This window comes from Triplophysa rosa, linkage group LG16 (assembly GCF_024868665.1).
Source record: "Triplophysa rosa linkage group LG16, Trosa_1v2, whole genome shotgun sequence".
NCBI lineage: Eukaryota > Metazoa > Chordata > Actinopteri > Cypriniformes > Nemacheilidae > Triplophysa > Triplophysa rosa.
Genome location: NC_079905.1, coordinates 3,414,155 through 3,430,347, shown reverse-complemented (window position 1 = coordinate 3,430,347; position 16,193 = coordinate 3,414,155). Strand labels below are relative to the sequence as shown.

General features: G+C 38.8%; 1 protein-coding gene across 4 annotated transcripts in view; it reads left to right on the top strand.

The window, feature by feature from the left end:
- LOC130567043 (POU domain, class 2, transcription factor 2) overlaps positions 1-15,628 on the top strand; it is a 41,387-nt gene extending 25,759 nt beyond the window's left edge. Inside the window, exons 2-16 of one of the 4 annotated variants that reach the window (XM_057354929.1) lie at positions 4,160-4,225; positions 4,685-4,719; positions 5,591-5,647; positions 6,378-6,491; positions 7,169-7,414; positions 7,592-7,697; positions 8,804-8,895; positions 9,368-9,535; positions 9,993-10,134; positions 10,218-10,366; positions 10,883-11,074; positions 11,341-11,389; positions 11,476-11,623; positions 12,156-12,229; positions 13,450-15,628. In XM_057354929.1, coding sequence (XP_057210912.1) covers positions 4,160-4,225; positions 4,685-4,719; positions 5,591-5,647; positions 6,378-6,491; positions 7,169-7,414; positions 7,592-7,697; positions 8,804-8,895; positions 9,368-9,535; positions 9,993-10,134; positions 10,218-10,366; positions 10,883-11,074; positions 11,341-11,389; positions 11,476-11,623; positions 12,156-12,229; positions 13,450-13,757 — 1,946 coding nt within the window. In that variant the 3' untranslated portion in view covers positions 13,758-15,628. Of the gene's footprint in view, positions 1-4,159; positions 4,226-4,684; positions 4,720-5,590; positions 5,648-5,846; positions 5,959-6,377; positions 6,492-7,168; positions 7,415-7,591; positions 7,698-8,803; positions 8,896-9,334; positions 9,536-9,992; positions 10,135-10,217; positions 10,367-10,882; positions 11,075-11,340; positions 11,390-11,475; positions 11,624-12,155; positions 12,230-13,449 lie in introns of those variants that run through there. The other 3 variants (XM_057354928.1, XM_057354931.1, XM_057354930.1) reach the window with 3 other exon arrangements.
- Positions 15,629-16,193: the final 565 nt, after the last annotated feature.

Sequence of the window (16,193 nt, the reverse complement as noted above, 5' to 3'; positions counted from 1 at the left end):
GGAAGTGTTGGGTTCAAAGCGGCGGTATTTGGGGGTGAAGAGAGGAGGCAGGCAGGTGGGTGGATGGTTAAATTAGGAGAGAGTGACTACATCATCTTTTAACACCTCTGTCTTATTCTGTCTTTCATGTACACATGAATTTTAGTTGAACAGGGTTAGCTAAGAAGTTGACACCAAAGTCTTGTGATAAGTTCAGACTTGAATATTTAAATAACAGCATGAATATTCGTTCCACAATTGTCATTCATTCATCCGCGAGAACAGGGATTGTGAGGTGGGCCGAAGTGTTTTGTGTACACTGATGAACCTGAATGACTCGGATAGTAAGACAGAAGGCTGTGGTTTATTTAGAAAATGGCGGCTATGGCGAAACGTCTGAATTCCAGGTAAGTCAGTGTCTGTCTCTCTGGCTTTTCTCTCCTCTAATGATCTCTCGAGAGGGGGCCGCAAGGTTAATTAGCTCTGCCTTCACTAACACACTCTGCTAATGAGAGAACATCAAAACTAACTGGACAAGAGACAGAAGGACTGAAATGTCAGGAGCAACTCCTCAGAGGAATGCAAGAGATTGGAGTATGTGTGTGTATGAAATGTTTACACATCCTTATGTTACTTCTCTCATATACAGCAAGAATTTGATATATGAAATATGCATTTGTCATATTTCATGTGCATATATATTTTTAAGATGGTTGTTTGTATGCCCAATCATAAAGTGTGTTACCATCAGGGCAGCTTTTGTTGGTTTCTGCTGTGTCTGCATTTGCGCTAGGGCATTACTCCACATTGGACTGACAAAATCTGATAAAAAAATTATGAAGGTTTTTATAGGTATGAATCACAAGCTTACAGCGTAGCGTGTTGCAGTTTAATTTTTGTTTTTTAATCATTTCATTGTGTTGGCAATCAAACACCTGCTTACACCAAAACACTGCATTGCCTTTACCGTACTGAGAGAAGTTCTATTACTGTAATTCATAAAGCTGTTCTTCCTGCAAAACTACATTTATGCCAGTCAGACACATTCATCTCCCCCTAGATTCTTACATAAAATTTTGATTGAATTAAAGCATTGTTTCCTCCAGAAATCAAATGCGTAACATTCAAAATTAAAAGTAAGTAGCCTAAGTTACAAAATATTTCAAATGTAAGTTTAAAATAATTTAACGTATGCATTATGTATAGTATTCAGTGCACTTTGTTTTACAGTTTTATTGTATTCAAAAGCTCTCAGGAACATGATTTCGACAGCTTTATTCCTGATGAAAAAGTAACTTTCCCAGAATCTCTCTCTCTCTCTCTCTCTCTCTCTCTCTCTCTCTCTTTCTGTGTGTGTGTGTGTGTGTGTGTGTGTGTGTGTGTGATACCACACGTTTGAACAGGAAATGAGATGACACTACACTGACTCACAGCACAGAGGTTTGTGGGTAATAGTGATACACAATAGGTTGCATATGACAAAACCTTTTATGTTTTTCCAGCCATTAATTATAGTATCATCGGAACAATAGATCAAATAAAGATATCACAGTGTGTGGTCTGCATTTTAGGTTTGGATAAATTACTCGTTTTTTTGTGACCTATAAATACCAGCATCACTTATCACTGACTCAAATTACTGTTGCGTTTGTGGGTAAATCTGCCTTAAAATGTATTTTTTTATTCTATGCGAAAATGTATTTCAGTGAGGTGAGCTGAACTGTGTTGTAAAAGGTCTTTTTATTCTCAGGTGAAATGTAAAACTGTAAAATTTCAATTTTTCCTTTTTTTATAGTTTGTCAATGTAAATCATACACAGAATTTTTTAGATTAGCAATAAAAAAATTTAGTGTCTAAGTTTTTGCAAAAGCTTATTGAGATTTACTTAAATTACATAACTGGACCATAGAGTTTATTTCAAGTACAGACTTTGTTCCTATCTTCTTAGCAATATTCTTCTTTAAGGATTAAATTGTTTTTGCCACTACATTACAGGTTTTTCCAGATCAGAGTAGCCTATTAATTTCTGAAATATTTTAACATGAATGTTTGGTTTTCTTTCACATAAACAGTAAGAGTGATGGGTGGTCTTAGTCAGACATGAAGGAAGTGTGAGACACTTTTATGTAACCAGTGTGTGTCGTACTCGCCTCTCTAGGCCTTTCGTGGCTTTGCACCTTTGCTGACTATTCAGTGATTTTATACTGTGCTTGCAATCTACAGTTCACCTCACCAGTGGAAGCAGGTGATGAATCTTTTCTTTCATTTTAACTCATTTGACTATCAATATCAGTGAGTAATTCATCTTAATTTAGTAACCGTCTCGAATGCGGTGGGTGGCGGAGGAGAGTTTCGTTTGCTTCAGTTGGAAAGAGACATTGAATTGAGTTTGTCTTCTATGACTAAAGCAAGTGAAATTTGTCAACCACCAAAAATAGTGACATATAGAGTGAAGGAGTTATTCTCATTGATTGTTCAGAGGAGTCAAAGAGCTAAAACCATTCCGGTGAGTCACAAATACACAGACTCTGCGATACTTCATTTGAGACATATACCGCAATTTAATAACATGCATTATAGATTATTTAATTTCTACTTCGCTATCAGGTTATTAAATTGCTTGTGTGTTACCAATCATTTGGACTGGTGTTTATTTGTGGTTGTGTAGTGTAAGTTCAGTGAAAAGGTTTGGAAGTGACTTTTTCTTGATTTCAGCAATCGCTCATTCATTTTTGAAACATGCATTAAATACATGAAGTTGTGAGGTTTATTTAAAATGTATAGTTATTTTTGTTGGGGAAAAATGATTGCTGAAAATCATCAATTTAAGCAACTTAAGTCTCGTTTGGCAAAATTATACTAAACTTTGCACTAAACTGTTGTGCAGATGTTTCATGGTTCATCAAAATAGTTTTTAAATATCTGACTTTGTGTTCATATTTTACCCATATATTGTGACATGTTTTTGAAAAGTAGTATTTTTTATTGATTACATTTTTTTTGTTAAATTTTGCCTTCCTATAAACTTGATTCATTTCATGCACTGAATATCATTTTAATAATCTATTATTTAAGATTTGATGTTTTATTTGCAGTATATGTGTATATTCATATATGACCAAATTTAAAAAGAGGAAAACTAGATAGGATAATCTATTTGTTTTTGGAAATGACGGTGTGGATGGTTTAAGGTGGCCATCAATTTCACGAGTGAGAAAAAGAAAAGCTGTTATCCCTCTGTGAAGTGCACATGCTCCCACAGGATTAAATCCTCTCCCGTCTGCATTAACAGCTATTGGCGCTGCGTGTGTATCTATATGAATGATGCTGTGCGGGATGGGACATGCTCCTGTGTTTCGGCTGCGCTGCGTGTGGCGCAGGTGCTGTATTAGGATGAAGAGAGTGTCAAAGAGGACAAAAAGCACAATGAAATAGAAAAATAAAGGACAAAGGAAAGACAGATAGAGCAATTGAATAGGATGCTGAATTCTGGTTGATGGTGAAATTGAATTTTGGGTTGAAGGTTCATTGATTAAACCTATGGCATGAATTTATTTTGCCATTTTGATCGTGTTGAATATTATCACTGGATGTTGCATGACCAATATTTTAAATAACATTGGCCATGGCTGAAATTTAGGATGACACTGTAAAAAACTGTAATTCTACAGAATTTTACTGTTATTTTTACTATTTATGTATAATGTAAAAACTGAGATTTTATGGAACTTTACTGGTTTTTGTGTTTTCACGTATTTTTGGAATACGTTCAAAACACGTCAAATTACAGGAAAACGTGAAAAACATGTAATTTTGTGTGATTTTTTTTTTCTTTTACGGTACATTTTTTGCGCTCCAACTGCTGGTAATTTTTGTCTTTTACAGGATTTTTTAACAGATACTTTTGGTAATATAATGTGTAAGTTAATTGAAGACTATATATGTATTTTATTTTATTTTTTCATTTGTGCACCACACAATAACTTACATGCAAACAATAATTTTGATATATACTGTATATTAAAGATATTCTAATTCTATTCGAATATTCGAACGTTTAAATTTACCTAAATTATTTTTTATATTTTGTTGTGTGAACCCTTTAATGTAGTTAATGACATAAGGATGATTGATGTCTCAAGAATTGTTTGTGAGGCAGTTTCTCGCTCTATTTCTGCAGATATCAGGATGTCTAAAGCCGTAGTGGATGACAAGACGGGAGCTGAGCTTCTAGTGGACAGTACAGGTAAAAATGATTTTCTGTGCATGTGAATCCTCATCAACCTGGTTAAATACTTAGCCTTTAATAATAATATCCACAGCGGATTTGCAAAGCACAGTTTAGATGTAGAGATTGCATGTTTCCATCTGTGATCTTGTGGGAGAGATGTGTTGACTGTGATTCACCAATATCTTCGATGCGTTTGTGTGTGTGTGATGAGATTTAGTTTTGTCACAGTTCTCACATTTTCCATTTTGTCTGAATCACACACACTGGCAGAACACTTTAGTCAGCAGGGCCCCCGTTCAGACACCCCACACACACACAAACCCGCATAAAGTAACCCAGGTTAAACGCTCCATGGTATTCCAATAATGTGATGCCTCTGGCTAACCAGACCATGCTTTGTTGATGTAAGGGCCGGAGCCTGAGGCGGTACTCTGACCTGATGTGTGTGTGTGTGTGTGTGTGTGTGTTTTACAGACTCTGAGAGGAACAGTCCAGAAGCCAGTGATCAGGTGTGTGAACTTCTACAAGTTTTATGTTGGTGGTTTGATGTTCATCAACTGTTTTGATAAAAAAGAAAAGAAAAACATAATTCTCCACTTAAAGGTGCTGTGTGTAATTTTTTGGAGTACCTATAGACAGAAATGCAATAAAATATACATAACCATGTCTTCAGAGGTGTATAAAGACCTTACTTAACGAAGCGTTGTGTTTTTATTACCTTAGAATGAGCTATTTCTATCTACATACACCGCAGGTCCCCTAAGCGGATAAACTGCTCTTCAGAGCGCGTTTCGTAAACACGTTATCTCTTTCGCCAAAGAAGTGAAAATGTGATGACATCTAAGTCCTGTGTCAACCACCGTAGTGCTTCAAAAGGGAGCGGTGGAGTGAGCCGTTGGTTGCAATTCACAACCTCACCACTAGATGCCGCTAAACTTCATACACTGCACCTCTTCACTATATTATGATATTTCATTAGCTTTGCAGGCCGATACACCACTCTTAAGTTTGACTAAACTCTATGAGCTGTAAATGTGCATGTTTTGTTTATGTACATAATGATTTAATAAATAAAAAAATGACAAGGTAGTAGTGATAAAAAAATTCAATCAGACATTTTAGCATAAGTGAGACAATGTTCAGTGTACACACAAAATTTATATTTTTGGTAAAAGTGGAGAAATAGAAGATTGGATACACAAACATTAGCTTTGATTTATCAAGTCATTCTTGGTCTTTTTATACAGTTTGCAATTATTTAAAGCATTCCGTTTCAAATCATCAGGGCGTGCGATATGAACATTTTGATCATCACGGATAACATCATAATTTTCAAAAAAATGTCCTGATTACTGTTTCTTTCCTTTTCACCTCATTCAGACCCAGCCAATGAAAACAAGCCCTTTCTGTCTGTCTCCTGCCCCCAGCAACACAAAGGTGTGTTTGAAGGTTTAATCCGAATGATTTTATTTGTCTGTGTTTACTAACACAGATGCCTTCAGGTAATGTACGCTGAGATGGTAATATGCAAATAAGACTTTGTTGGCGTCAGCCGCATTTCCAGATAAGACATCTTCATGGTAATAGGTAAACAAAGAAAGATTGGGCAATCAGAAGTAAGGGAGGGACTGATAAATGAGAGCAGGTCTGTTGCATTAGTTCAGACGCTCTCGTTACGTGTGCTGGACTGATATTCACTGCGTAACAAGTTTAACTGCTGCTCTCCGTCTGAAGCCTTGAGTAAACAGGTTTAGTAAAGAGTTTATTTATAAATATGCACTTTTTGTGTATTAATTTAGTACTAGTTTTCATAGTCGTTTGCTTAAAGTACTAAATTAATTCGTATATTAATTATTATTGAATTGTTTTAACGCTGATCTGTGTTTTTCGAGTCGAAATGTTATTGTCAAACAGTTTATTTATTATCAATGTTTTTATTTTATATTTGAATTTTAAATGAGATTTTATTATTATATGATTTACAAGTAAAGCTGTGCTGATCAATGCGTTCTGTTGCTGTTGTTGTTTGTGTGTATACTTTTATGTGTTTGTTTAAAGCAGAAACCTATTGTTTATTTACATTATGTGTTGAATAGGTTTAAACCGAACATCAGCGTGTTTTCTATTGTTTGTGTATTTATGTGTTTACATGTGTGCGTATGTTTAGACTAAAGCAGAGGAAGCTGCTGAGATGGCCAGTGTTCATGGTCCTCCACCTCCACCAGCTCAGCCGGCTCTACAACATACACAACTCATGCTGGCAGGCAGTCAGCTTGCAGGAGTATGTACACACACACACACACACACACACACACATAAAGGCATGTGAGAAAAATACAGGTACACCAAGATGCCAGATGCCTTAAACTACAGTATCTAAATATTTTCAACAGTAACTCTTTGCGATACATGAGTGAACAGGGCCTAATCTAAATTGGTACGACACTATTTAACTGAGTTATTTACTGTCTCGAAGAAATGAAATAAATACAACGCAGGAGTTTTCAAAGCGACTTTCTTAATGCATGATCAATTTTCTCCCACAGCGTGCCGACTGCGATCGTTAATGATTTTCAGTGTTCAATCTCATGCTGCCTTTCTCTTCCAGTGAACCAAATAAGTGTAGTCGTAATTTAATTTGACCAACTCTTTTATTTTCTACGCAATATTTCAGCTGAAAGCTTTCATTGTTTTAAAAACAAAATGCTCATTGATGTCTTTCTTGCTCTCTCTCTCTCTCTCTCTCTCTTTCTCTCTGTTTCTCTCTGTTTCACCCTGTACATCTGACTGCTTTTGGTTGATGTGTTTCTTCAAATGTCACTATGCTTTTAATGCCTTAGGGTTTTCATATACTGTCCTGCATGCTTGACAACTGAGATGCTTTTAAGCCCCTTTGCTGCTTGGTGACGCTGGTCTTTATCTCTTCTCTCCATTCTTCGCTCCTCTTCCTCTCTTCAGCTGGCCGCTCTGCTCCCTGCTCACCAGCAGCTGTTGTTGCAGCAGGCTCAGGCCCAGCTGTTAGCTGCGGCCGTGCAGCAGTCCAACGCAGCGCATGCCGCCCACGCAGCTGCGGCAGCCAATCAGCAGCAGCAGTCGCAACAGCAGCAGGCCAATCAGGCAGCCGCACAAGCCCAGAACCAAGCCAAAGCCGAGCAAGCCCCTCCTCCACTAGCCCTATCGCAGCCTATCCAGCTCACTGCCCAGGTACAGCTGCCAATCCGGTAGTGGGGTTTTAGTTTTGAAAGTGCAGTTTTGATCGGAGGCCCTCTAACTGTATCGCTGATGAAATGTATGGCTTGCAAGTCGGCAAATATGTCAAATGAATTAATGAGCTTTTCTATTTTTGCATCCTCACATCGGTCTTGTTCTCTCTATTTGAAGGACATCCAGCAGTTGTTGCAGTTACAGCAGTTGGTTCTAATGCCCGGTCACCATCTTCAGTCTCCTGCTCAGTTCCTGTTGCCTCAGGCTCAGCAGGGCCAGCAGGGTAAAACATGACCCAAACATGCTTCATGTTGTCATATGGTCAGCAGTCTGTTGCTCTGAGTGTACGCTAGTGTTACTCCAATTTTATATAATAGCTAATCCTTTCACTCCTATAGACCACTTTGAAAAACGGAAGCAACGCTGGTCCTGAAGAACTTCCTGTTTCCGTTTTTTAACACTGCACAAACGTTTGAACAAAATACAACCACCATAACATTTTCAAAGAATCAAAACGTTCAACAAATAACTTTAAGATATATTTCTATGTGTAAGATTAAATCGATAAATAATGAAACTGGAAGTGCTTTTAGACCAGAGTGAATTTATATTTATGCTTTATAATTTAATATTATATCATATCATATTTCAAATGTGTGATATCATTTTACACCCACACAAACACATAAATAAATAAACAAACACAAAAACAAATTGGTTATATTTAAAATCAAATCCGTGCATGAATAACCCTTTCATGAGTGAATTGTAAAAACCTTTCTTTATGAAAACGTTTTTTACACATATTTACACACACACAACAGCTTGGGGTAATGCGATAATGTCCTCTGTAGTGGTCAATGTGCTACTATGCCATTAAAACCCATGCATATGCAAGAATAGCCTTATTGGATTGCTGTCCACTGAAGTGCCCTCTGTGCATGAAAAGGTTAAAACATAATATTATAATAAGTAAATATGATATAATTATATATATGTGTTTGTTTTTTATGTGTTTATTTATATTAACACATAGTAAAATGATTTATAATGAAATACCATTTGCTTGCACACTCTCTCTCTGTCTCTCTCTCTCTCTCTCTCTCTCTCTCTCTCTCTCTCTCTCCCTCTCCCTCTCCCTCTCTCTCTCTCTCTCTCTCTCTCTCTCTCNTCTCTCTCTCTCTCTCTCTCTCTGTCTCTCTCTCTCTCTCTCTCTCTCTCTCTCTCTCTCTCTCTCTCTCTCTCTCTCTCTCTCTCTCTCTCTCTCTCTCTCTCTCTCTCTCTCTCTCTCTCTCTCCCTCTCTCTCTCTCTCCCTCTCTCTTTCTCTCCCTCTCTCTCTCTCTCTCTCTCTTTCTCTCCCCCTCTCTCTGTCTCTCTCTCTCTCTCAGGTTTGCTTTCGACATCAAATCTGATTTCACTACCTCAGCAAAGCCCAGGGAGTCTGTTGACCCCCCCACCCAGGCTGGGGCTCCAAGCACAGGTAAACAAACGGGGAGACACTTTGGATATTGTGAACAGCGTTGTAAAGATTACAAACATGTGTTGCAATTTTTTTCATGCATAAATAGCATGTGAATTAAAATGCAGCGAAGATTGTTCCAAACATACAAAGTGATCTGATGTATACAGCACAATTTTTGTTCTAACAATAATGAAAATGCATGGTGTATTACAGCTGATTGTTATTCTGAACACACACAGTCTAAATGACATTTTCGAGTGAAGCTTTGAAAAGTAATATTATGGTTTGTTGATAAATTCTGCAGCACGCTGTCGATTACCTTAGGAATTTTTCACTCGTCTCGCAGTTTTTAAGAATCAGAGAGGGAGAATATTTTGAAATATGTATGAAATGGAAGCGTGGTCTGAACTTCACACATGTTTGAGAAACTAGTCTGTTCTCCCAATTTGTGCTGTAGTATCATCTTGACGACAGACTGTGGTCATTGCAGAGGGAGAAGAGCGTGGAGAGCATTGTGAGCACCGCCCCATGCTCAGCACCGCCCCTGACCTCCGTTGCTGCGGCGACGCCACATCCCGAGGAGCCCAGCGATTTAGAGGAGCTTGAACAGTTTGCACGAACCTTCAAACAGAGGCGAATAAAACTGGGTTTCACACAGGTGTGTTTGCTTACAGTGTCCTCGATCTTCGGTGTCTTCTATACAACTTAATAAATAGAAAGAAAACAAAATGAAATAGAAACTTCGTTCAAACTTTTTTAAGTTAACAGTAAGATTGTATATATTAACAATGAAGAAATGTTGTAGTTAACACAAACTATCAACAATCAAACTTTGTTTTTTATTTATTATTTATTTGTTAATGGTTAAATGCCATTATTGCCGAATTCCAGTTCACAGGGACTTTAATGTATAAAAGCTTATTGTAAGCTTGTTCTTAATTTTATCCACTTGTTTTAAAGAAACGTTGAACAGAACCACTCTCGCAAAATTTTGTCTTAATTGCTAAAGAAGCTATGAATATTTTTCAGCTGAAGAAATAGTCAAGCCTAGATAAAAAGTCAAAATAAATGATGATGTGAATGCTACAGTAATCCTGCTCCATGTCCTCATGTAGGGGGATGTCGGCATGGCCATGGGTAAACTGTACGGCAATGATTTCAGTCAGACCACCATCTCGCGCTTCGAGGCTCTCAACCTGAGCTTCAAGAACATGTGCAAACTCAAACCCCTGCTGGAGAAATGGCTGGGCGACGCAGGTGTGTGTTCAAGTGCATGACTACATGTGATCCTTGTTCCATTAACAATCGTTCTCAAGTAAGGTTACGTGCTTGTTTTATAGAAAACATGGCGATAGACAACATGCTGCCGAGTCCCAGTTCTCTGTCCTCACCTCTGATGGGCTTTGAAGGGATGCCTGGGCGACGCAGAAAGAAACGCACCAGCATCGAGACCAACGTCCGCATAGCCCTGGAGCGCAACTTTATCTCGGTTAGAAACACACATGACACAAGATTTACATTTATTTGTACAGACATTGTTCAAAAGTACTTATTTGAGTTTTTATGTTTATTGCACACAGCACAGCACAGCGCGGCTTTAGGGTTGACCTCAGTTTTGCTGTATCATGGAAAAATATATTGCTTGTTTTTTGAAAATGCTGAGGTGTTTTTTTTGTCTCTGGGGGAATGGCGGTCTATCAACAAACTCATTTATTGCAATATTATGTCACTATATTAAACGGCATATATCTGGCTCAGTTGTAGCATTGTTACTTAAGTATATAAGTGTAGTATAGTAGCGTAGACCAATAAATACAGTAAACAGTAAATTTGGTATGTAATTATTCAAGCCTATGATTTAAATACTGTAAACCAATTTTGCAAATGTTGTCTTTGCATGCCTTTGCTCATCTAAAGAGCATTTCAGATGCAATTATTTCGTGCATCAACATGAAAGTGGTTCGGACTGCAGGTATTTAGCACATCTCATCTCACCTCCCCGCAGAACCAGAAGCCTACCTCTGAAGAAATCCTTCTGATGGCCGAGCATCTCAGCATGGAGAAAGAGGTCATCCGCGTCTGGTTCTGTAACCGACGGCAGAAAGAGAAGCGCATCAACCCCTCCAGCGCCACGCCCCCCCTGCCCAGCCAGCCCCCGGCACACACGCACAAAACCCCCTGCTATAGCCCGCACATGGTACACCCGCCTATACCATTAGCTGTCGATTTAGGCCAAAGCCATTACGGTTGACGGCTGGCATTGAAATGACGTTTGGATAAAGCAATGTGAGAATGGGTGCTTGATGCGATTTACAGAAGGCATGTCTGGTCATGAAGCATTTGAATAATGTTTTGTGAAAGACAAGATTGGATCTTTGAAATGTGAAAAAAGCTGTAATGAACAAAACCATGTTTGGAATTCAGATGATTTCTAATTGTCTTTTTCTCCTTTTTATCTTTTAGATGACCAGTCAAGGACTAGTCTCGGCCGCCACCAACCTCAGCACAACGGGTGAGATTCCTGCTCACGTTGTACCTGGTTGTGTATTTTTTATTTGTGGTTATGAGGACATACACTGACTTTCTCTTAATATGTAGCCATCAGTCCCACAGCATCCTTGGCCTGCCCTGTCAATGCCAGTGGACATGCAGCAATGAGCTCCGCCCCTTCCTCTGCGACCCCGCCTCCTCTCAGCACAGTTAGCCCCTCTCCACCCAATCTCAGCAGCCCTGGTCTGAACGCAGGGTAAGAACATGTTCTTATTAAAAACTTTATTTACTTTAGGATTTTTAACTAAGGCTGGAACCAAGTTATATATAACCCTAATACTAAATAAATGATCAATATTGCACAAAATAATCATTTCTATCATTAAAGATATGAAAAAAGTTTTAATGTATCTAAATAATTGTCCTTCCTTAAATTGGTCCTTCGACACTAGCTACAGTATCTTCATCACGTTGACTACTCCTCTAGTATTCAGTACATAAAACTGAAAAAATGTGAAACATTATTACGTCATCAGCTTTAATTATGACTAAACATTCAGGACTAAAATGACACATTTACTGTATTTGTATATTTGTGTTGTATATTTGTGCTTTCGCAGACAGCATGCTGAATTTCTTTGTCTTTTTCTTAATTCTTTCGTGCACACGAAACCATCACAATAAGGGCACGTTCGCACTTGTATTGTCACTAAACCGCTTGCTTCTCTCTGCATGTGTGAATGGCGTGTGTCTGTGGGCACGTGTTAATGGCACTCGACACGTTACAGGAACACTATGATGGGTGTAAGCACAGGAATGAACCAGGCTCTCATCAGCAACAATCCTCTGGCCACAATGCAAGGTTTGTCATAGAGACAGGAAAACGAAAAGGGGAAGTAGCTGAGATGCAGAGATGGTTGCAACATAAGTTACTGAAATGATACTGTAAATAAAATAAAAATATCGAGGCACCATTTGGGGTTTTTCCTTAGATATCATGCTTACAGAACACTGAAATATATTTAGGCGACATATTTTAGCTCTTGTGAAATTCCTATGAACTGTCAACGGTTTCTCCAATGAATCCATTATTAGGGAAAGGCTTCAGTGCCTCACTTGGCTTTTAATTTTGACAGTGTGAACAAGAAAATTCGGAAAGAGAAGAAAGACATGCTGAAGGTGGCAACTTAAAGTGGTTTAATTGGGGATATTGATAATAGTTAATAAAGGGGTGGAGAAGAAATATAAATGAGTATAAATTAAACTTTATCGATCAAATCAAAGGCTTTCACTATTATAGTGATTTATTTTTCGCAACTAATCGTATGCAAAATAAAAGTGTTTGTATACATAATGTGTGTGTACTGTGTATAATCATTATGTATATTTAAATACACACACATGAATGTATATATCTATGAAAAATTATATATTCAATAATAAATATTTATAATTATATAAATTATATATACATTTAAAAATATACATTGTAAATATATCAATGTATGTGTGTGTATTTATATAATTAATATACACAGTACACACACATATATTATGTAAACAAAAACTTTTATTTTGCATTCGATTAGTCGCGATTAATCATTTGACAGCCCTCCTTTATTTAGTATAGTGATTAATAGTGATGTGTTTATAGCAGACCAGAGGACTAAAATATCCTCACCACAAATTCATCACATCCTCATCCTCAATGCATCCATACGTGTGTGTGTGTGTGTGCTTATGTTTGTGAGGAATGGTTTGTGAATCGTTTCCTGTCTTATTCCAAAGCTCCTTTCATCTCATTGCCTACAGTCAACATGAAACCAAAATGATGTTCTTTCCTAATGCACGTTCCCTGTCTTATTGTGCATGAACCATTATGAGACATGATGATGATAGATTAAAAAACAAAGCATTACAATCAGAATACATGAAACTGCTGTGACTTTGACCTTTTAAAAGTAATTTCATGTTGACTTTAAACTCACTTCATCATCATCGTCATCTTCATTCCCATCACTTTTAGATGTGGACATATAAGATGCATCTACTAATTTGCTCTTTTCATATATATCTTCACAGCTCTAGCTGCCAGTGGTGGTCAGATACCCCTTTCTGCTCTTGACGGCAGCAGCCAGATGTTCCTGGGTAGAGCCGGAGGTCCAGGAGCTGGACTTCGCCAATCCCTCTTCCTAAACCGCCCCACTTTGCTGCCTCTGGCGACGGGTATGGGCATGGGGCTGGTTAGCAACCCCAGGGCTTCTCCGCACCCCGGCGGCAGCGGTGCGAGCCCAGACTCGTGCTCCATCTCCCCCTGCTCAAGCCCCGCCTCCTTCTGCTCATTAGGCGACGCTTCGCCGCCCCATCTGGGCGGAGCTATGGCTGAGTGACGCCCACAACCTGCTGGACTTGAGGGGAGTCAGAGGGGCGGAAGAAACACGACAAACAAAACTCGCCTTTTCAACCAAAGCCATCTCTCACTTCCCTCCATTGCTCTCCTTTGCTCGCTCTCTCATCAAGTCTTTTAATGCCAAAAATACAGTTAGATGGAGGGAGAAATGAGCAGAAGAGAATGGGAATAAGGAGAGAATAGGACGATGGGTGGTCTGTTTAAACCAAAAAAATAATCTTTACGCCGTGGAGAGGTGGCTACACGGAGCTACTGCGAGAATGTACATTTATTCCTTCCTGAATGGAAAACAACTAACTTACATGAACTGATACAATTGAGGGCAGGGTCAAGAGCCAAAAAACCTTCATGGTGGAATAAGGAAACAACAACAAAAAAACGGGTGGCAAAGAAAGGACATCTGACAAGTGTCACTGGATGGTAGAAGGAGAAACCAAAAAATAAATAAAACAGAAGAAGAATGGAGAGACTCACAAAGACAAAAAATGACAAAAATGCCAAATACCAAAAACCAAAACCAAAAATCGGAGAGAAAAGCTTTACCTAAGACTTTGAAACCTGACTTGTCCAGGATCAGATCAACTCTACACAACACCAAAAACGTCCTATACATTTACTTTCCATGCACTCCATATTATTAATGATGGCCTGTCAATTGTTTTGTTTCTTCTTTTAAACTGTTTGTAAATGTCTTTCTCAATCTACCTCTGCTCATTCTTTTTCATTCCATTATCACCGATGATCAATATTCTTCATTATTTTTCCGTCAGCCTTATTTAACCCGATAACAAGAGTTTGGAGGGAGTTTTGAAATACCTCCCATATCTGCCTTTTAACAGTTTCGCGCCATTCCTCAAGCCAAAAACACACACATACACTGAAACTGTGAGACAGGTCACTGATTTTCCTCCGCCCTTTCTGTCATTGGTCATTTCATTTCTGCATCCGTTCAGAACTCATCCATGCCTCAAACTTCGACTCACTTTCTTGGATACCAAAGCATTTGTCTGACCTTTTGCGTCAGCGGAAAAGTGCTCAGACGACGAGACCTCAAACGTGTCGAAAACCAAACCGACGTACGATATTAACATTAGAATCCCCTTAGCCCCCAAAACCCCTGCCCTCCATCTTCTCTGAAGCCCTGTGCCTCTGAAACACAGGATCAAAAGGACGGACGAGCGAAACCAACGTCAGGCCTGAGGAGCAGAAACTGGGCAAACCACAACCGTGCTGCAGAGGGGGGCCGTTAAATCTGGGACGTGTGATGTCGCTTTTTCAGTTTTCTGACACCAAAAATGAAAACAAAACCAATTGACAAGCGAACTTAACTTAATTGAATGGAACAAAATGAAACCAAATACTTGGAGCGGACGTAGAGGAGGTGAAGCAAGATGGAATCTTGTCAGTCACAGACTGAGGTCGATGTGATATTGAAGTGAGAAAGCTCGACGTGGCTCGGACTCGGAGATGGTTCCATCATCTCCTCCCTCCTTTCTGTTCGATGCTTTCAGTCTCCTTCCTGGACGGGAGAATCTCTATAAACCTCATCGAACTGAACTTCAGTATATATAAATATATATATATTGTTTTATTGCTTTTTCTCTTGGTCTGTCTGTTTATGCTGTATGACCTTGTCTCATTCCTTTATATTTTTGGGATAATGGGGTAATGTATTGCCTATTTTCATATTTCGTGTGTTTCGTCATTTTGACTTTGTCGTGCTGGGGAGTTTCCCCTCATCAGGCGGTTTGAAACAATACTGTGAAAATGTAGCTTCCAAGTTTTGCTTGGATCGAGAATGTGATAAGCCAAAAGTGAAAAAACCAAAAGCGAAACGCGTTTCTTTTGACACACACGATAAAACCAAATATCAACCTAACCAATGCACAAGGGCGGAGAAAGACAGTCGGACTGTTGTATTGGTGCTAGGTCTCTTTGAGGGAACAAAGACAAAGATTTGTGTGCGAATGTTACGTGCGTGTGTGTGAATGTTTGAGCGCGTGAACGCGGAAGCTCATGTCCAGCATGGAAACCAAACCGACGAATGAAGCTAACGTAACATTCGTTCAGCGTGAAACTGTCTTCGACCGCGTGATCTTAGACGTACAAAAACACGGGACGAATAGCACCAATAAGAAATGTAGTGGGGTGTTGGGGTGGGATGGGGCTTTCAAATCAACTGCGATTCCAGTTGACGTCTCACTTCTAGAGGGAATGTACCTGTTAGTGCTTTGATAGATTTTGTAGGGAAAAAATCTACGTTCAACTGCTTATTATTGCTAATGTAAAAAAAAAGGCTGTGATGAAAAATAGTCCTTACGAAATGTTAATGATGACTTGATTTTAGACCAAAAGCTTTAAACTGTCTCTCTTTGAAAAATTTTCCCTCAAAAATGTGTATTTATTGTGCGAGGGG